Source organism: Corylus avellana, chromosome ca4, assembly GCF_901000735.1.
Source record: "Corylus avellana chromosome ca4, CavTom2PMs-1.0".
In the NCBI taxonomy this organism is placed as follows: domain Eukaryota; kingdom Viridiplantae; phylum Streptophyta; class Magnoliopsida; order Fagales; family Betulaceae; genus Corylus; species Corylus avellana.
The window spans coordinates 14,210,334-14,231,367 of record NC_081544.1 but is presented as its reverse complement, the minus strand read 5'-3'; the positions used below and the strand labels follow the sequence as shown (position 1 = coordinate 14,231,367).

Sequence of the window (21,034 nt, the reverse complement as noted above, 5' to 3'; positions counted from 1 at the left end):
CATATTACAGTGAAGCATCATTTTGATATATTCAATGCTACTATAGACTTTAAATTGCAAGACCTCGATAGTAGATTTGGTGAAAGGGCAATGAAACTCTTGACACTTAGTTAAGCTTTGGATCCACATGATGCTTATAAATCATTTAATATTGATGATATATGTAGTCTTGCGGAGAAATACTATTCTCTTGATTTTTCTGAGTAGGAGAAAATTATTTTGAAATTTCAATTGAAGCATTTTGAAGTTGATATGCTTAATCATCCGAAATTACAAAGATTGTCTTCCATTGCGGAATTATGTCGAGGATTGACAGAGACAGGAAAATCATTGTAACGACCTCGATTTTAAAACTCTTATTTAAATAATATTAAATAAATTAAAAATATAATCGATAAATTAGAACAATGATATGTGGATTAATGATATTAAATAACTATTTAGTGTTAAAGGTATATTACATTGATTTTTGACCTCTTATGTATATTACTTCAATTCTAAGAATTTAGCTTCACTAATATGTTTATGGGCATAATCAAACCCAATCTAGTGAATAAATTATTTATATTGTTGTTTAGGGAAGTCATAAATTAATTTGAAGCTTTTCAGTTTTTTTAGCCTAAAAAGCAGTGTCTTAATTTTCATACTGTCTAAATGAGATTAAAACCGCTAAAGAAAGATACCAAGGCTAGCCACCTTTGTTGAAAGCTTAAAGTCTTCTAGTAATGATGATTATAGTAAATATCATGATTATAATGATTTAATAAGGCAAGTGGCCAAGTGGGAATGAAAATAGTTAAAGCCTAAGTTGAATTGGAAACTTTGTATAGGCCAAAAATAGACTCAAACAAACTCGGATGAAGTCGAACCAAAAATATAAAATGTTTGTCTCGGAGTCCTCTATCTACTCTCAAAATTTCATGTCAATCGGAGTACATTTGGACATTGAAAAATGGATCGGAATACACTGCCCTCATTTTGGACGAAAATTCTAATTGGTATAGAGCATGAAATATGGACTAGGTTCATTCTTTTGGTTAAATACATCTCAACCCTTAGATCAAATGTGTAAAAATAAATCCTAACCATTCATTCTCTTATAAATATAGCTTTAGCTAAATTCACTTTCACTTAAGTTTTTACAATCTTAGAACAAGTAAAATTGTTTGCTCCTCCTTTCATTTTATTTCTAGTTCTAGTCAAAAACCATATAGCCTAAAATCTTTCTTGTAGTATTCAAATGTTTTTCTAAACTAGCTAGCTAGAGAAGATTTGGTGGAGCTTTACTTCTAAGGATTTTTGGGTAAGTGTTTCTTGTATAAATATCATGATTTATTGCTTTTATCACTTGTTCTCATTTAATTGTTTAAAGACCCAATAAGCGTATAATGTAAAATAAAGTAATGGATACAAGTGAATTAATAATAAAGAGTTAGTGGACAAAATCAATTAAGGACTTATAATATTATCTATATATTATTTACTTTACAGTATTTACATTCAGTCATTTCTTTTATGTCATTTAAATTTCTGTTCATATTTCTGGCGGTAAGGACCATTTGATCTCATCCCCGAAATATGCATTATTTACATTCAGTTATTTCTTTTATGTCATTTAAATTTCTGTTCATATTTCTGGCGGTAAGGACCATTTGATCTCATCCCCGAAATATGCATTATTTACATTTAGTTATTTCTTTTATGTCATTTAAATTTTAAATCATATTTTTGGCGGTCATCCCCAGAATATGAATTCAGTATTTACATTTAGTCATTTCTTTTATTGTCATTTAAATTTTGATTCATACTTTGGTAGGTACGGACCATTGGTCTCATCTCCAAAATATGAGTCATGTTTTATATATATTATTTATAATACTTGTTTGTATTTAGTGAGACTGGCCATTAGCCTCGTCACCAAAAATGAATTCAGGCATAAAGCTTGTTATAAGTAATTATCTTAGATTAATATAATAAAATGAGTAAGTAAAGATGAAGTGACGGATAATAAATAAATATAAAAAGATGAGGGTCTTTAAACAATGATATTATTGGAGAATGAACTAAGTATTGTTTGTATGTATGTATTATATGCAGAAGTGGAGCAGAATACTACACTAAGGAGAGTAAGTATGGATATACTTACTGAGTACTAGCTTTGTTTTATTGTTATAGGAATTCTTATTTTGTCTTATTGATATAATTTTGCAATACAACTGCTACATAATGTGTCTAATAAAATGGGCTGATAAGATAGCCACCTTAAGAACAAGCTGGGTGGATTGCCGCGAGGAACTGTCGGTATCTCAGTGGATGGGGGTATATAACCGTCCAACAGGCCTAATATATAACTAAGCTGGGGCGGTGTAGTTGCCAGCACCAAACAGGTAAACCTCTAAAGTGTGAGGGACATAACGGACGTAAGCGGGCTGAGAGCTCATGAGAAGAGGTCTGAAGAAAGATTATCATAAAACACAAACTAATCTGTCATTACGCTGCATTCACAACTCATTCATTATTATATATTTTAGTCTTTAATCTTATTTGTTCAAACTAGTCTTTTTAGTCTTTATATCTAGGAAAATAGATTACTCACTTGTTTGCCTATGTAAATATGATAACGTCATCTTTACATAGATCTTGATGCAGGGATAGAAAGTGAGGACGATGGTCCTTTTACTAGTTTTGATGGTTGATAGACCATCTGCTGCAGGATTTATGCTTACTCTATGGAGCAAGTCTCATTTATGTTAATCGTTTTTATTATGTATGGTGATGTGTGTAAACTTAATAGATATTACTATGTTAATTTAGGTGCCGTCTGTGGCATATATTTGGTACACCTAGTGTATACATATGTTGTAATGAAAACCATGTTTCTATTTTATTTAATAATATATCACCTCGAGGTATTTCAGTCAGCTCAACTGTGTTGTGTAAGTTATTTCTAGGTCATAGAAAAAGAAAAAAATATACATACTCCGCTGTAAGATTGTATTTTCTAAAGTTGCAGCGTCACGACTTCGATATTTGCTAGTTCAAATATCGGGGCGTTACAATCATATACGTACTATCTTATTGATAGATTGATTCGTCATGTTTTGACTCTTCTAGTGTCTACAGCAACTACTGAACAAGCATTCTCATCTATGAAAATTGTTAAAGCAAAACTTCGTAACAAAATGGAGGATGAGTTTCTTACAGATAATTTAGTTATTTACATTGAAAGGGAAATTTTCGAAAGCTTCAATTCAGATTTGATACTTGATGATTTTGTTTCTCTAAGACCACGTATAATGCAATTATTGACACTTTGTATTTTGTCTTTTTCTTTATTTTTGTAGCCTACATGTTAACTGATATATCAATTTGGCATATATTTATGAAGTCTTATAGATATGCTTTTTGTGATAAACATATTGTGTTATAATTTATATTTTGAATTGTATTTACCATATTATAATAAAAATATAATATATAAAGAGAACAAAACAAATTATTTTATCATTATATTTTATTATTTTATTTCCGCCCTTATTAAAATAAATTCTTGAATTCACTACAGGCATCAATGTGTATGTCTGTTCGGTATATTACTAACCCTACAATGGTGGAGGCTTATGTGGCTTGAAAGGCGAAGCTATTTGGCAGAGATCCGGGTATAAGATAGATTAGCCTGGACGGTGATGCTCTCTAGAGATAGTCCACGCTTTTCGAAGTGAAGATCAATTGATGCAGAGATATGGTATATTGATCGAGGATGCTAAAATTGTTTTGCACAATTTCCAGACTTGGAGTGTGGAGCATGCTAAAAGATAAGCAAATATGGCGGTGTATACGTTGACAAAGGCGGCGATCCATACATCTACGAAGAAAATTTGGCTGGACGAGTATCCTGAATTTCTTCATGATGTTGTTATTGCTGGTAGTTGTAATCTTTGATTTTATTATGAGTGAAATTTCACTTCAAAAAAAAAAAAAATCACAATTTTTATTCACAACATACAAAATATTAATATAAAATAATTAACCTAAAAATTGAGTTATGATAGTAGTGCTACGGTTGCCAGCAATGGTTCAGTGGTGGCTCGATTATGGTCTAGGAGAGGCCCGACGATGTTTAGGAGGTGGCCTAGTGGTGGTCCGAAGGTGACTTAATTAGTGTGGTCTAGTAGTGGTCCAGCAGTAGTTTGGTGGTGGCCCAAAGGTGGTCCAGAGGTGTTCTAGTGGTGGCTTAAACATGGTCCGGTGGGGTCCAGCGGTGGTAGGGGTGCAAAGGCGGTTACGGTTAGCGGTGAGTGGCAATAACCGCTAACCGTAACCGCCTTAGCGGTTAGTAGATTTCACTAACCGCAACCGCTAACCGGTAGGCGGTTAGCGGTTAGCGAAATAGATAACTGCCCGCTAACCGCTTTTTTTAAATTAGGCTTTTTTTTTTTGCTTTCTTTAGGGCTTTTTGTGCTTTTTTTTACCCTCATTTTTTTTCTTGTATTTTTAATATCTTCTTGGGCCCAATTGCTATAAAAAGAGCCCATATTGAAAAATCAACAATATTTGACCCAAAATTTACATTTACTTGTACTTTAAAAAAATTTCTTTAAATATTAAATCATAACCGGTTAACTTTTTTTTTAAAAAAAATAAAATAAAATTCAACACAACATACAAAAAAAGTTCAGAATTCAGGCAACTGTCACAACATATAAAAAAATATATAAAAAAAGTTCAACACAAAGCATATAAAATAAGTTCAAATAAAACATTAAATGATAAAAATAAAACATTAAAACTTCATCAATGGTTAATTTGTAACAATTTTTTTAAAATTGTTACAAATGATTCAAAAAATTCAAAATTGTTCAAAAAATGGTTATTTTTTTATTTTTATTTTTTTTTAAATGGTTAAATTTCTTTTTCTAAAAAAATGTTCAAAAAATACATTAATACTTCAATTGTGATTATAAGTAACACATTGTTGAATCTAATGTCAATTACTTAATTTGATATTATATAATCATATAGTCTCATTAAATTATATGATATGATTCATATGATTAATTATTTAAATTCTTATCATATTTACTTATAATCTTTTTTCTTTGAATTGAACTTAATATCTAATGGTAAATGGTAATGTTCAAACTCCTAAATCCTAAATTCCTAAAGTATCTAATAATGCTTTAATTAAATTGTAGATTTGTAGTTATAAGTAATATATTGTTTAATTCAATTGAATCAATTGTGATTATCATTGTACATGAATCATATGATTAACTTGTAGACTTATGACTTATGAGTTATGTCATATTATATATGTATTATTTATTGTTATATAATCATATGATTTAATGATCAAGTCATCATGTGATATAATCATATCAATTATTGTGATAATATATAAATTACTAAAATTATAATGATAATACATTAATACTTAAATTGTGTTTATAAGTAACACATTGGTCATTGTTTAATCCAATGTCAATTACTTAATTTGATATTATACGAATCATATCATCATTGCACATTAATAATATGATTCACTTGAAGTCTTGAATAAAGTATTTGAATTTTCATTGAATCATATGATTAAGTATTGATATTATACATTTATATTATTCATATGCATATATAGACTTATATAGACTTATAACATATATAGACTTATAAGTTTATAACATACATTAGAAATAAGTCTCTAGATATTTAATTGTTGTATTAGTATGAATTTGTATACTTATGAGTTATGTCATATTATATATGTATAATTTATTATTATATAATCAAATGATTTAATGATCAATTGATCATGTGATATAATCATATAAATTATAGTGATAATATATTAATACTTAAATTGTGATTTAATTATTTTTAAAAAAAAAATTGTGATTTAATGATCAAGTGATTATATGATATAATCATATAAATTATAGTGATAATATATTAATACTCAAATTGTGATTTAATTATTTTTTACAAAAATTGTGATTTAATGATTAAGTGATTATGTTATATGTATAAATATTTTTATAATTATAAAAATATATTATATAAAAAGGCGGTTAGCGGTTACGGTTAGTAAACCCAATAACCGCTAGGCGGTTATAGCGGTTAGGCGGTTAACGATTAATGCGGTTAAGCGGTTAGGCGGTTAAGCGGTTAGCAGTTATAACGGTTAGCGGTTAGCGGACGGTTTTTAACCGCCTGCCTTTGCACCCCTAAGCGGTGGTCTAAAGATGTTTCGATGGTGGTTTGGTGGTGGTCTGGAGGTGACTTGTGTGGTTTAATAGTGGCCCGACAGTGGTTCGATGGTGGCCTGACACTGGTCTAGTGGTGGCCCGACACTGGTCCAATGGGATCCGACAGTGGTTTGGTGGAGGCCTGTGGAGACTCGACAGTGGCCCGATGGAGGTTCGACAGTTTAAGAAAGAGAAACTCAAATTTAAAAAATGATTTACGAAATTAAAAAATAAAAACCATTTTTGGAAACTAATGAAGTTTTTTTTTATCAATAAAAATATTTTCAGTTTAATTATTATTTTTTAATCGCACCAAACAGTAAAAAAGTACAAAAAAATTATTTTTCAAAAAATATTTTAAGCGAAATCAAAGTGAGCCTTAATTGAAGTGATTTTGCATATGTTGGGATGACGATCAGATTTCGTTTGCTTCAAAGGAACGCCATCCTTTGACGAGGATGACACTAGTTTGTCAGTTTGTGGATGGCTTTAGTGTTGTCACTTGTCACATGTCACTTGTCACATGTCCTTTTTGCTTCTTTTTCTCTTTTTCAATCTTCTGTTGACTACTTTCACACCTCTTTATGCTTTATTAATAAATAAGAAAAATACTGACGCGTTTCAGATTTCAGTATCACATAATTAAACAGACGCCAAAAAAAAAGCTTTAATGGAACAAAGGAGACCCAAACAAGAGAAAAATCATAAACACATCTGACATTAAATCCTTAAACAACATATTATAATTATTTAATGCCTTAATGGGCCAATTATCAAACAGGGCGTGACCCTATAATAATAATATGGCAACCTTATTTGCTACTTCCTTAATTATCCTAGTACACATAAAAACATTAGATTCATGTTTCAGTGTTTCTCTCTTCCCCCGTCGACTCTGGGGATTTCATTCTCATGGGACGGTGTACCCTGCAAAGAAGAACATAGTAGATGAGATTTTCTTTTCTTTTTTTAACAAACATATTGGAAATTTTGACATGAAGAACATTCGATAAAATCTTCTATTTTTATTTTATTTTATTTTATTTTTTTATCATTTCATGCATACTGTTTAAGCTTATTTTTTACACCAATTGGAAAACTTGATAATAAAAAAAAAATGAAAATCAGAAAAAATTATCAAAAAATAAAATAAAAAAAGACAAGCTTTTCCAGTAGCTGATCAGATGCATTGACATTTCTTATTTTTATTTAATTTATTTATTTTGGCAGGGGACAAGGCAAGTGCTGGTGCTAGGCTGCTAGCTAGTGTGCTACAGACCACGCGTGCACTATCTAGTATCTACAAAAGCAAAAAAGTGCTGCTAACGAGCACTTCCACATTCTTTCTATATAATTTTATTTTTTTATTTTTTTATAATAATTACCTCAGGCATTATTATGTTTTATAACCATAGATGGGCCTTGGACTTATATAATTTACTATGGCCCACATCCATAATAAAGTCGGGCGGGCTGGACTTGTACCCATTGCCCGTCCAATGGCCCATATTAAGTGATGGGTGTGTTTGGTTGATTATTTTGAAAAGAGAAGAAATAGGCTACTTACTCCCACACTTCTTTCCAGCTGATCGGTTCCTGATGCTGCAGCGCTTTGGAATGGTGATAGCAATGGCGGGCTTGATCCCAGCCTGCTTTGCCAAAGGTGAGAGCAAGACAGCGCAAAGGCATTTGGGTGCCGTCTTTAGCAAGGCACTAACTTTGGTGCAACATGTTGCTGGAACCTTAGCCCTACTATTTCTAGCTGCACTCAAGCAAGGGCTCATGCTAGCGGCCGCCGACCCAATCGGCGTCTTCCCGCACTCTCCGGCTCCATCAACTTCCGGAATGAAGGCCGCCGAAGCAAGCATGAGCACCAATGCGGCCACAAGGCTTACTTTGGTGGTGTTGTTGGCCATCCTTCAAATTGAGATACCTGTATGTCCCTATGGACAAACTATATGTATATATATGCTACAATTGATGAAGAGGGAAAAGGAGATCTTTTGAGCTAGTGGGGTGGTTGTGGCTTTCTATATATTCAACATGTAATCATTTAAATCATTTGGCTACAATTATCCCACTCAGAATTATATGGCACGTAGTACCATAAAAATGTGACACATTAGATTTTGGTTCCTAAGTGTGAATGCTTGTCTCTTTTTTCCTTCCAGCATGATCTATTCTTTTCATGAATCTGAGATTCTCTTCGGTAGGTGGAATGAAAACAAGTGTGAACATTCAAGTTCCGCGGTACAATGTTAGGTGTGGTCGACATATTAGAGTACTAACAGCAGCTTCTCTTTAATTCTCTCTAAATTTAGAGAACAAAACTACATTTTTGCTTTCCTATCAAAATATACTTCATAATAGCTTTCATTACCTTTCTCTATACCATTAAAATATTATTTATTTACAAAATATAAGTTCCCTAACTATCTTCACATTTTTTACAAAATTCTAATACAATCCTCAATGAAAGACAAAAGCTGAAAGATGGGAGACGAAAGAGAATGTTTATATTAAAATTCTGTCACGTGGTTCCCAGGGGCGGAACTAGGATTTGAGGTATGGGGGGACGGAATTTTTTTTTTTTTTTTTTTTTGGGTTGGGGAAATGGACGGACTCGTATAAATACAAAAGCATATAGATACACATAATCTCTTTATATGTACGTTTGTATAAAATAAAAGCATAGAAGTGTTACATCTAATCTCATGGCATCACAAATACATAATAATATAAAAAACTAGCAAAATAGCGTAGAATAAAAAAAAAATTAAAAAAAAACTAGCAAAATAAATTAAACACGATTTATAGGGTCTAAGAAAAAAAGTATCTTTGAGCGTTAACTATTTTTCGTAACAATCCCCACAAGACCCAAATAACAAGAAGAGAAATGCTAAAAGTCGAGTCAAACAATGGTGCAATCATAAATGATTAAATCATTTAATTTGTGATGTCAAAACAAATATTATAAACCTAAATGATGTCAAAATAACTATTCAAAAAATTGATTGTTGGTTTTTTTATTTTTTTATGATTGTTGGTTAGAAGCTACTCAAAGATCCCAAACCATTTAACTTTTTTCATTCACATATTCAATCAAAGTCCTAAATCCAATTGAGTTTTTAATTAGAAGCAAACTAGAATATAGAGGGAAACTAAATGAATTGGGTATTTTAGGTTTTTTATATTGAAGGAGGGGGCAAAGTTTTTTTTTTAAATAAAATAAAAAAAGAAATAAAGGGAAAACAATTATTATTTTTTTGGGGGAGCAAAACTATAAAAAATAATTAAAATGGACACATATATTATTTTGGGGGGAGCAAAACTAAGAAAAAAAATTAAAAGGGGATACAAATATTATTTTGGGGGGACAAAATATCATTTTGGGGGGACAAATTTATAAAATGAGTAGATTTTTAAGGCAATTTAAGAAAATTTGGAAAGATTTTGGGGGGACGAACACAAGCTGTAGGTCCGCCCCTGGTGGTTCCCTATTTCTATTTAAGAAAAGCATTAATGAGCATAGGTTAAAAGACACCTCTCTACTAAAAAAATAATTTACTCTCTACAATCAAATTACGCCTATTGATTTAAAATCAGTATCAGATTAATCACTAAATCCATAACTAAAAAATACTCAAAAAAACTAAACGAACCAAAAGTATTCATGGACAGAGTAACTAACACTCGGAATTTACTTAAAAAAAATTAGATAAATCCCACGAACAATGAATATGGAGATCAATAGCCAAAGGGTTAGATGAACATTCTTACCCGATTCTCTCAAGCATTCTTACCACCAAAAAAAAAAAATCATACTAAACCACCAACCAAGATCTAACCTAATGCATTGAATATTAGACCTAAAAATTTCGCTACTCAAACGCCTACATTCTTGATATGAATCGAACACAGACAAGCAAGAAACATAAGATAACATCGACTAATTATTTACCTTCCAAATTTCGCAGCTTACAAACCTCCTACCGAAATTTGGTATAGTTTGGGTCATTCTCACGACAGTAAGAAACTCACAAAAGCATACCCGACGAGGTCCAAGTGCATTTCTTCCTCAACTCTGCATTGACCCAGAACTTGAAAATTGGCTTGAGAAAGTCATCTTTCACCTTAACCCTAAGTAGCAAGTCTTGTTGCCTTCAAGATAACAACAAAGAAGCAAAAAGAAACAAAAAGAAACAAAACAAAAAATGAAATAAAAAGTAAGATAAGATGACGCGTGTGGGGTCGAGGGCATTATCAGAACAAATTCAGCAAAGCGTGCACATGAGGTGCACGTGTAGTCCAAATTGTCCAAAAAGATGGAATCTTTTAACGGAATGGCCACATTGCAACTAAAAAAAAAAAAAAAAAACTTTGTGGGGGGTACATTGTCAATTTTTAAACATGGGAAGTAGAATAAAAAAAAGTATTCAACTTCGAAAGGGTAAACTGTAATTTTTCCAATTCTTTATGATAAACGATAATTTGATTAATTTAATAACCTTAATTTAAGATATTTATTTGTATTTAAAATTAATGAAAACTCTATAAATAAAGCCTACGTACTCAAAACACCATTTACCATAAAAGATTTCTATGGCCATATCAAGCTTATTTGCATTAACCTGTTTCCTTAGATTAATTACTCCATTGTGTTTTCCTTTCGATGATAACTCAAAAGCTAGAGAAGTACCATATTATCTCCAGCTGTAATTGTTTTCTATCCAATTTAAACGAATACAAATTCAAAGAAATTAAAGAAAAGTACATAGTAATACATGTCTACCATGATCGGGCCTCACTCACTTCACGTCTTGGATTTGGTCCAAGGCAGACTGGATCCCTCCCATCACATTTTTAACACCTCTTCCAACTTGACCGGAAACTCTCCCCTTTTGCCCGGCTAAAATCAAACTTACATATATAGCCAAGCCAGCTTCTTACCAAAATTACACCATTGCCACAGCAGAAAAGACTCTGGTATGCCCTTTGTCTTTTGTGTCACTTAAAAAATGAAGTGACTTTTAAAATTACTATTTGATCAAAATTCAATATTGATCAATTACAGTCTCAATTGTAATTTTTAAAGCCACATTATTTTTAGAGTGACTAAAGAAAGACACAATAGAGCCTTCTAGTATTACTCGTAAATGACTGGAGCCTCTTGTACTTGGTTTCTATCTACTTGACCAAGATGCAAAGAATGTGTCCTAATTGCACCTGCCCACGTGGCATCTGTTGTTTGGTTATGTTGGCATACCTTCCTACTCTAGTTTTTATTTTTATTTTTTTAAAAAATGTAAATTATTATTGAACTTCTTTTATCAAAAAACAAAAATTGGAAAATAAAAATAGTAAAGGGAAAATGCCAATCAGATTATAAAAAAACAAAACAAAAATCTTATATCAGCAAATCTCAAATGTCATTGCATGTGTTAATCAAGTAGCCAAAAATGAAGCATGACCAGACTAGTTAAACTAAATTAAACACCACAAAACTTCCCAAAAAAAAAATCAAACTCTAAATGCACTCTTAATCAGCGTAAACGTACAGGAGAAGCTAGCTCCTAATTTAGGTTCACCCATCCTCGATCGGTTAAGAGGCCGCGACTTTTTGGCGCTTGATTGCTTTCTGGGCAACGACATAATTCCTCCAATATGTAGTGATTTCCCTCTGTGTCTCCAAGTTACTCTTTCTCTTCATCAGCGCACCACCACCATTCTCTTGTTTCTCTTCTTCACCAACTATGAGCTTTGGGGGGAGCTTGTCGAGATCATGGAGAACATTCGTGATGTCTTGCACAAGGCGCTCAGCTAGGGTTCGCGAGAACTCCGCCCTAATCACGACACGGAGCACTGTAATGTGCTCTGCATCCGCCGGCATTGGATACGCCGGCACAATCCAACCAAAGCGGCGCAACATTTCAGACACCTCGAACTCATCATGGCCGCCGTTTTTCTTCTTGAGAGAAAAGGCCACCACTGGCACCCCATGGTCCTTTGACAATATGTTAAAGCGCCCTGTCCTTTCCAACCCTTCCTTTAGCACCATTGCGTTTTCGTGACAATTCTCCATGATATTGCGATACCCCTGATATGATGATAATTAATTAAACACAAGTTTTCCCATTAAGTAATTTGTCAACAACGATTAAGTATTTAATTTATTCTAGTTTTAACTTTATAATTACCTCCTGGCCCAAGCGGATTAGGTTATAATACTGGGCAATAATTTGGCTAGAACCTGCAATATATATACAATTAATGTGTTATGTTATAATAATAAAAATAGGTTTAAAAAAGAAGCCATGGATTAGAAGTAATTAGCTGGAGAGCATCCTACCAGCCAGCATTGTCGGCCGTTTCTTCTTTCTTTCTTCCAAACCCTTTTTTCTTCTTTTCTTCTTTCTCTTTTCTTCATCCAGATAAAACTAGAAAAAAAAAAAAAAACAACAAAACCAGCATCCCCAATCAGCCAAACCAGAAAAAACAAAACCAAAACTCCAAATCCATCCCACTGGCCAGCATCGCCTGCTATTTCTTCTTTCTTTCTCCCAAACCCTCTTTTCTTCTTTTCTTTCTCCCAAACCCAGCATCGCCGAACCAACAAAGACCCAACAAAATAAACAATTTTTTTTTTTTTTGCAATCAGCTACTTCAACTTAACCCAATTAGAATATTTGTTTCAATTTCTGCAATCAACAACCCATCTGGACAACGTAGCCCGTTTCTTCTTGCTGTGGGGAAGAAACTCATTATGCAGAAAAAAATAAAATAAAATAAAAGAAGAAGAAGAAACCCATCTTGCTGCACTTGGTGAGAAAGAAAAGAAAGAAAAAAAAAATGAGGAAGAAGGAGAGATCAGGGACAGCTGCGGAGAAAGAAAAGAAAGATTTTTTTTTTTTTTTTTTTTTTTTTCAACCCATTCGGAGAAGGAAAGAAATAAATAATAAGAAGAGGAAAAAAGTTAAATTAAGAGAGATGTCCCACTCATTTTTTAGTGATGTTCCAACATTTAACATGTCAAGAAATTATTGGCGTGTCACATGTAACACGTCAAGAAATTTTATTTCTTGACTTCTTGACGTGTCACATGTGACACGTCAAGAAAATACATTGAAAAGATTACTTATTTTAAAAAAAATACTATTCAAATTATTAATTATTATTTATTGATGTGTCAAAATAACACGTCAATAATTATTGACGTGCCAAAAAGTCACATCAATAATTCTTGACGTGGCACAATTTGCCACGCCACTAAAGTATATATATATATATATATATTTTTTTTAATTTAAACGAATTTAAATTTAGCAACGTGGCAATAATTAACACGTCAAGAAATAGTGACGTGGCAAAAAATGGGTTATTGTAGACACGCCAGTAAATTCCAATTTTTTTTGTAGTGCTCCTACCAAAATTTGGTATAGTCAGGGTCATTCTCACAGCAGTAGGACGCTCACAAAAGCATACACGATGAAGTTCAGGTGCATTTCTTCCCCAACTCTGCATTGACCTAGAACTTGAAAATTGGCTTGAGAAAGTCATCTTTCACCTTAACCCTAAGTAAGCAGCAAGTCTTGTCCTTCAAGATAACAACAAAGAAGCAAAAAGAAATGAAAAGAAACAAAACAAAAAATAAAAAGTAAGATAAGATGAAAACACACGCGTGTAGGGTTGGGGGCATTATCAGAACAAATTCAACAAAGTGTGCACATGAGGTGCATGTGTACTCCAAACTGTCCAAAAAGACGGAATCTTCCACATTGCAACCTTAAAAAAAAAACAAACTACTTTGTTGAGGTATATTGTTAATTTTTAAACATGTGAGGTAGAATAAAAAAAGTGCTCAACTTCAGAGGGTAAACTGTAATTTTATCAATTCTTTATGATAAACGATAATTTGATTACTTTAAATTAATGAATTTAATAACCTTAATTTAAGATATTTATTTGTATTTAAAATTAATGAAAGCTCTATAAATAAAGCCTACTCAAAACACCATTTACCATAAAAAAGATTTCTATGGCCATATCAAGCTTATTTGCATTAACCTTCCTTAGATTAATTACTCCATTGTGTTTTCCTTTCGATGATAACTCAAAAGCTAGAGAAGTACCATATTATCTCCAACTGTAATTGTTTTCTATCCAATTTAAACGAATACAAATTCAAAGCAATTAAAGAAAAGTACATAGTAATACATGTCTACCATGATCGGGCCTCCCTCACCTCACGTCTTGGATTTGGTCCGAGGCAGACTGGATCCCTCCCATCACATTTTTAACAACTCTTCCAACTTGACCGGAAACCCTTTTGCCCGGCTAAAACCAAACTTACATGAGAATTCCTACACTTACAAAGGCTTTTACAAACAAAGTCTTACAAATTGATGTGGCAAGAAAAAAGACAAAAAAAAAAAAAAAAAAAATTTGGGACCAGCTGCCCGTGAGAGACCAAGCTGGGTCGCGGGCAGACCCACGCCTGGGTCTGGCCGAGACCCATCGGGGTCAGGCCAGACCCATGCCTGGGTTTGGCCATGACCCGCCTTAAACGCATTTCTTCTTCTCAGACCAATTCCTTCAATCAAAATTCTACATACCAATTAACCAACCAGTGATCCTCCATTTCAAGCTCAAGCCCTGGAAAAAAAGAGAGAAAAAAGCATAGCCTTAAACGCATAGCAACTTCTACCTCAATTACAAACCAATTTCAGAGGTTCTCTTCCACAATCCCTAAGCCCCATTGCAGAGATTTCTCTAACGAACCGTCTTCTTCGTCCGCCGGCCGCAACTCGAAAAATTCCGACAACCAATGGAACAACTCGTGGGAGATGGCTTGGCTGCCGGACCTCTTGCCGAAGCACTGGGCTCCCTGGGAGACCGACGTGAATTTCCCATCCTCGGACCAAGGCGTTCGTGGAGGACATGAATGAGAATTGGAATCAGAGGAAAGGGTCCAAGGCCAAACAACAAGATAAGCAACAGAGTGAGAGCAAGATAAGCAACAGAGGTTGAAGAAGCAGAGGATTCACGTCGGGTTGTGAGTGAAGGAGATTGAGAAGCAGGAGGAGGCCAAGTTGGGGGATTCCATCACGGGTAGCTGGTCCAATTTTTTTTTCTTTTTTTTTTTTTTTGTCTTTTTCCTTGCCACGTCAGTTTGTAAGGCTTTGTTTGTAAAAGCCTTTGTAAGTGTAGCAATTCTCAACTTACATATATAGGCATAGCCAAGCCAGCTTCTTCCCAAAATTACACCATTGCCACAGCAGAAAGGACTTTTGTGTGCTAAAAGTCACTTTTGTGTGCCACTTGTCTTTTGTGTTACTTTAAAAATAAAGTGACTTTTAAAATTATCATTTGATCAAAATTTAATAGTAATTAATCACAATCTCAATTGTAATTTTAAAAGTCACATTATTTTTAGAATAACTAAAAAGAGACACAATAGAGCTTTCTAGTATTACTCGTAAATGAGTGGCTCTTGTACAGTTGTACTTGGTTTCTATCTACTTGACCAAGACCAAGATGCTAAGAATGTGTCCTAATTGCACCTACCCACGTGGCATTTGTTGTTTGGTGCTCTTGGCATACCTTCCTACTCTAGTTTTTATTTTTATTTTTTTTAAAAATGTAAATTATTATTGAACTTCTTTTTTTAAAAAAAGCAAAAATTGGAAAATAAAAATAGTAAAGGAAAAATGCCAATCAGATTATAAAAAAACAAAAATCTTATATCAGCAAATCTCAAACTGTCATTGCATTTGTTAATCAAGTAGACAAAAATGAAGCATGACCAGACTAGTTAAACTAAATTAAACATCACAAAACTTCCCCTCCAAAAAAAAAAAAAAGTCAAACTCTAAATGCACTCTTAATCAGCGTAAACGGTGCAGGAGAAGCTAGCTCCTAATTTAGGTTCACCCATCCTCGATCGGTTAAGAGGCCGCAACTTTTTGGCGCTTGATTGCTTTCTGGGCAACAACATAATTCTTCCAATATGTAGTGATGTCCCTCTGTGTCTCCAAGTCACTCTTTCTCTTCACCAACGCACCACCACCATTCTCTTGTTTCTCTTCTTCACCAACTATGAGCTTTGGGGGGAGCTTGTCAAGATCATGGAGAACATTCGTGATGTCTTGCACAAGGCGCTCAGCTAGGGTTCGCGAGAACTCCGCCCTAATCACGACACGGAGCACTGTAATGTGCTCTGCATCCGCCGGCATTGGATACGCCGGCACAATCCAACCAAAGCGGCGCAACATTTCAGACACCTCGAACTCATCATGGCCGCCGTTTTTCTTCTTGAGAGAAAAGGCCACCACTGGCACCCCATGGTCCTTTGACACTATGTTAAAGCGCCCTGTCCTTTCCAACCCTTCCTTTAGCACCATTGCGTTTTCGTGACAATTCTCCATGATATTGCGATACCCCTGATATGATGATGATAATTAATTAAACACAAGTTTTCCCATTAAGTAATTTGTCAACAACGATTAAGTATTTAATTTATTCTAGTTTTAACTTTATAATTACCTCCTGGCCCAAGCGGATTAGGTTATAATACTGGGCAATAATTTGGCTAGAACCTGCAATATATATACAATTAATGTGTTATGTTATAATAATAAAAATAGGTTTAAAAAAGAAGCCATGGATTAGAAGTAATTAGCTGGTGACCTTTGGAGAAGTTGAGGGTGAAGGTGGATTGCTCAGCTCCAAGGTATTTGATGCGGAAGATAAGCTCTTCAGGCAAGTCTTGTTTGGTCCTCCAAATAATCCACCCAATTCCGGCATAAACAAGGCCGTACTTGTGGCCACTCACATTGATGCTCCTCACCAGTGGAAGGCGGAAATCCCATTCAAGCTCTGGATAAATGAAGGGTGCAATGAATCCCCCACTAGCTGCATCAACGTGAATAGGAGTATCCCATCTGCAAATTAATCATACATATTAGATTAATTAATTAATTTTTGCATGCCCTGACGAATTAATTAATTAATTAATTATGTACCCAGTTTGGTTGTTCTTTTCTAGCAAGAGATCGTTCAAGAGCTTGACATCTTCGAATTCTCCATTGTAGGTAGAGCCCAAAATAGCAGCAACACAAATAGTGTTCTCATCCACCATTTCCACTGCTTTTGCAGGGTCCATTACATAGTACCCTTCTCTCACCTTCACTTCCTTCAGCTCCACCTCAAAGTACCTTGCAAATTTTTCCCAGCATACCTATATATATAGCAGAATTATTTATACAGTGAATCAATAATGATAAAGTTAAAGAAGATGATGATATATATATATACCTGAACATTGGCACCAGTGACAATGTTGGGGTTGGCATAAGGTTTTCCTTGGGCCTTGCGCTTGTTCTGCCACTTCCTCTTGAATGCAAGGCCAGCAAGCATAATAGCCTCAGATGAACCCACTGTTCCCACTCCAATTGCATCCTCAGAGTCTCCAAGTGGAGCGTTAAACAGATGTGCTATCATGTTCACACACCGATTCTATACCAACAATTCACATTCAAAATAATCATCATCAGGGAGATTCACCTAATTATCACTTCCAATGTACTGAACAAAACAGAGACAAGAAAAAACAGAGAGAAGAAAAAACTAGAGAAGAAAAAACTAGAGAAGGGTGTTCCCACTATTGAGCGAGTAAGATGGAAAGACGAAAGAATACTCTTCAAATATAACTAACAAAAATTTAAGGAAAAAAATGAAAATCATAAGAATAGAATAAATAATAGAAAAAAGATAAAATAATAAAACATAACTAACATGCCATTACCACGACAATATATACGTTGTTGGACTATTGACCAGTTGAATTCATACTCCTTTTGTTTTTGTTTTTCCTTGTAATAGTCTTTTACTCGTATATATATCTACAAGAAACCTCTAATCTAATAATCTAATACCTACAATTCATATTATATATATTTTTTTTGATCAAATCAATTCATATTATATATGGAAACTTCATATATACGCTCTTAATTTGCATCTATATGATATATATAAAGGAAGCCACCGACAGGCTTTAAATATATCACTTTTACAATAGTCTGACAAATTCGTTTAGCCAAGTCAATAAAAGTTTATGACAGTTGGACCAAAATTTAAAGACTTTTTTATTCTTTTAAGACTTGGTTGTTCAAAAACGACCCTTCTTTTCTTATGCTTTTTTATGTATTTTCAAAGCCTTTCTTGTCGCATGCACCAACCAAGAGGAAACAGTCAGCCCGATGAATGAAGAAAATATATAATTATACATACATGAAGCTCTGTGGTAACAGGGTACTCATCCATGTCAACGTAATTCTTGTTGATAGACTCCATGATTAGTTTGTCGGACTCTGGCTCCATCAAAGTGGTGACGAAGGAAGCCAGGTTCAACTTTGGCTTGAAATCAAGTAGCAATTCATCGTGTATTATTTGATAGGCTGCCTCCTTCGGTATCGAGTTGTCCGGCATCTTATACCTGCACCAAAAAAACATAAATATATATTAATTCTTCATCAAAAAACCAACAACAACAACAACAAGATTGCTGCATATATACATAGGTACCTCGGGAGAGAATCCCGAACATAGCGAGAGGCCGAGGTTGAGAGCACTGAGAGGTCAGACTCGGAAGCTGGTTTCGGGAGCGCCATGGTTGATGATGAACAAACAAAACACAGAGAGGAAAAAAAAGAGAAGTTAATTAAGCTCAAGGCTCAAGCTATCTTACGGTGCGATGAGAAAAGTAGAGGAGCAATGTATGTATTTATATTGGAGGAAAATATATGATGATGATGATGATGTAGGGTTTGGGTTCCTTTTCTTGGAGGAGACGTGAAGACCGTTTATGGTAAATACTGCTTACTGTTTCCTGTGAGGGAATTGAACACGAAGGAAACATATGTGTGCGGTTTCTTGGTTTTCTAGAATAGAATAGAATCTCACGACGTTGACCAATATACCCTGTGGAACGAAACACATTGTAATCGACCAATTTGACCACGTCATTTACTCTGAATAATGAAAAAAGACCAAGTAATTTGTAATATTTGAAACGCATAAAATAAATAAATAAAAAATAAACAATTTGACCACGTCATTTATTGTTTCCTGTTTCCACTTTCCTTTTGTGGGCCATACCCCATGCTTTTAGGCACCCACGGAAATCCCTATACAAAAACTGTAAAGAAATAATAGATTGTGTTTTTTAATTTATTTTGAGTGTTTTTTTTTTTTTTTTTTTGAAATAAAGTGAATTATTTTTATGCTTTTGCTTTGTTTATTAATTTTTTTATTTTTTTAATAGCACAAAACAAAACATATAAAAAGAATAAAAAAAAATTATTATTTTTTTTTGTAAAATTTTTTAATCAATGTGCAATTACTCCATTCGTTTTGTCTCAATATTATTCGAACTGAGTGACTGAGTCGATTTAATTTAATTTCAAAAAACTTAATCAAACGAATTAATTCAAATCTTTTTTGGGCAGATTCATCTCGATTTTATAGATCTCCTTTTTTATGGATGAATTATAGATCTCTTTTTATTTAATGTTAAAATATAATTTAACCAATTTTTCAAGGTCTGTCCCTTTTTTTTTTTTTTTTTTAAGGAAAAATTTCAGAAAATCCCTCTGAACTTTCACATGTCTTAACACTACCTCTCAAAGTTTAAAAACTCTCAATTATTGGTTTCAAACTTTCAATTTATTGCAATTACCCCATTTTGTAGAGATTTTTTGTTAATTTTTGTCAAAATACCCTTTTATATATATATATATATATATATATATATATATATATGCAAATATTTTGCAAATTAAATATTGCAAAAATATTTTTTTATAAAAATAAAATATAAACTCTGAATCTTTATAATTTTTTATTTTATTTTGTATAATAAAAAAGTATGGATATTTTTTTAATTTTGACAAGATTTAAGGGAAAATTCTAACATAAGGGGTAATTGAAATTAAGAAATTGAAAATTTGATACATTTAATTAAGAATTCTTGAACTTTGAGAAATAGTTTTAAAACAAGTGAAAGTTTATGAAAATTTTGTGAAGTTTTTTCTTCTTAAAAAAAGAACAAAATTGTAAATAAAAAAAATTCTCGATAAGTCAAAAAATTCTCGATCTCTCAAAACGTATTTGGAGGAATATATACCCTGATAGCAATTTATGGAACATGTTAAATTAATTAATTAACATATTTCTTCATGTGCCAGATAATTAATGTATCATATAACTCAATTAATTTCTCAAAACACTCTATACATGTTTCAGGACCTAATCATGTCAAAGTATTTTTATTTTATTTTTCTGTGTCATGTCCACACATGACACAAGGGTGCGGCCGAACCACTCTCATGGCCTAAGGGGGTGGTTCGGCTGCCCCCTAGGGCCAAACCCTCAAATTTGTTTTTGATGGTTTAGCCCAAGGGTCTGGCCGAACCACCCCCAGGCCAAACAGGGTGGCCGGCCACCCCAGCGTCCTTTCTTCTTTTTGCTTTTTTGCTTTTTTTTTTTTTTTTAATATGACGTAGCACCCAAAAACTCAGGTACCAAGCCACTTGGAGCCAACGTGTAAGGGTGACGTGATGTTCCGTTAAAAAACCTAAAGAAATCTTAACAGAAGTACTAAATTGGTTTATTTGCTTACCACATGTATCATTTGTGATATTTTTGAAAACCCAGGTGGCTATTTGATTTTGGTGCAAACCACAGGAGCTGAAATGGTATTTAACCCTTTTTTTTAATAGAACTTCTTTCAT

General features: G+C 33.4%; 3 protein-coding genes across 3 annotated transcripts; all 3 read right to left on the bottom strand.

The window, feature by feature from the left end:
• Positions 1-6,942: 6,942 nt before the first annotated feature.
• LOC132179612 (non-specific lipid-transfer protein 4.1) lies at positions 6,943-8,180 on the bottom strand. Its single transcript, XM_059592355.1, has 2 exons — positions 7,810-8,180; positions 6,943-7,169 (listed from the first exon to the last, which is right to left on the bottom strand). Exons 1-2 carry the CDS (start codon positions 8,156-8,158, stop codon positions 7,153-7,155), a joined length of 366 nt encoding a protein of 121 aa, XP_059448338.1. The 5' UTR covers positions 8,159-8,180; the 3' UTR covers positions 6,943-7,152.
• A 3,581-nt stretch (positions 8,181-11,761) lies between these two features.
• Positions 11,762-12,650, bottom strand: LOC132178817 (glutamate decarboxylase 3-like). Its single transcript, XM_059591373.1, has 3 exons — positions 12,592-12,650; positions 12,440-12,492; positions 11,762-12,339 (listed from the first exon to the last, which is right to left on the bottom strand). Exons 1-3 carry the CDS (start codon positions 12,599-12,601, stop codon positions 11,845-11,847), a joined length of 558 nt encoding a protein of 185 aa, XP_059447356.1. The 5' UTR covers positions 12,602-12,650; the 3' UTR covers positions 11,762-11,844.
• A 3,437-nt stretch (positions 12,651-16,087) lies between these two features.
• LOC132178816 (glutamate decarboxylase 4-like) lies at positions 16,088-18,979 on the bottom strand. Its single transcript, XM_059591372.1, has 7 exons — positions 18,828-18,979; positions 18,534-18,738; positions 17,556-17,756; positions 17,264-17,478; positions 16,929-17,182; positions 16,785-16,837; positions 16,088-16,681 (listed from the first exon to the last, which is right to left on the bottom strand). Exons 1-7 carry the CDS (start codon positions 18,911-18,913, stop codon positions 16,187-16,189), a joined length of 1,509 nt encoding a protein of 502 aa, XP_059447355.1. The 5' UTR covers positions 18,914-18,979; the 3' UTR covers positions 16,088-16,186.
• Positions 18,980-21,034: the final 2,055 nt, after the last annotated feature.

Bases quoted from the DNA above. Each gene is read 5' to 3' on its own strand.
- LOC132179612 (XM_059592355.1), bottom strand. From the start codon at position 8,158: ATGGCCAACAACACCACCAAAGTAAGCCTTGTGGCCGCATTGGTGCTC.
- LOC132178817 (XM_059591373.1), bottom strand. The intron at 12,340-12,439 runs GTAATTATAAAG...TCATCATATCAG, and splicing joins TAATCCGCTTGGGCCAGGAG to GGGTATCGCAATATCATGGA.
- LOC132178816 (XM_059591372.1), bottom strand. From the start codon at position 18,913: ATGGCGCTCCCGAAACCAGCTTCCGAGTCTGACCTCTCAGTGCTCTCA. The intron at 17,479-17,555 runs GTATATATATAT...CTATATATATAG, and splicing joins TCACTGGTGCCAATGTTCAG to GTATGCTGGGAAAAATTTGC. The intron at 17,183-17,263 runs GTACATAATTAA...ATTAATTTGCAG, and splicing joins GAAAAGAACAACCAAACTGG to ATGGGATACTCCTATTCACG.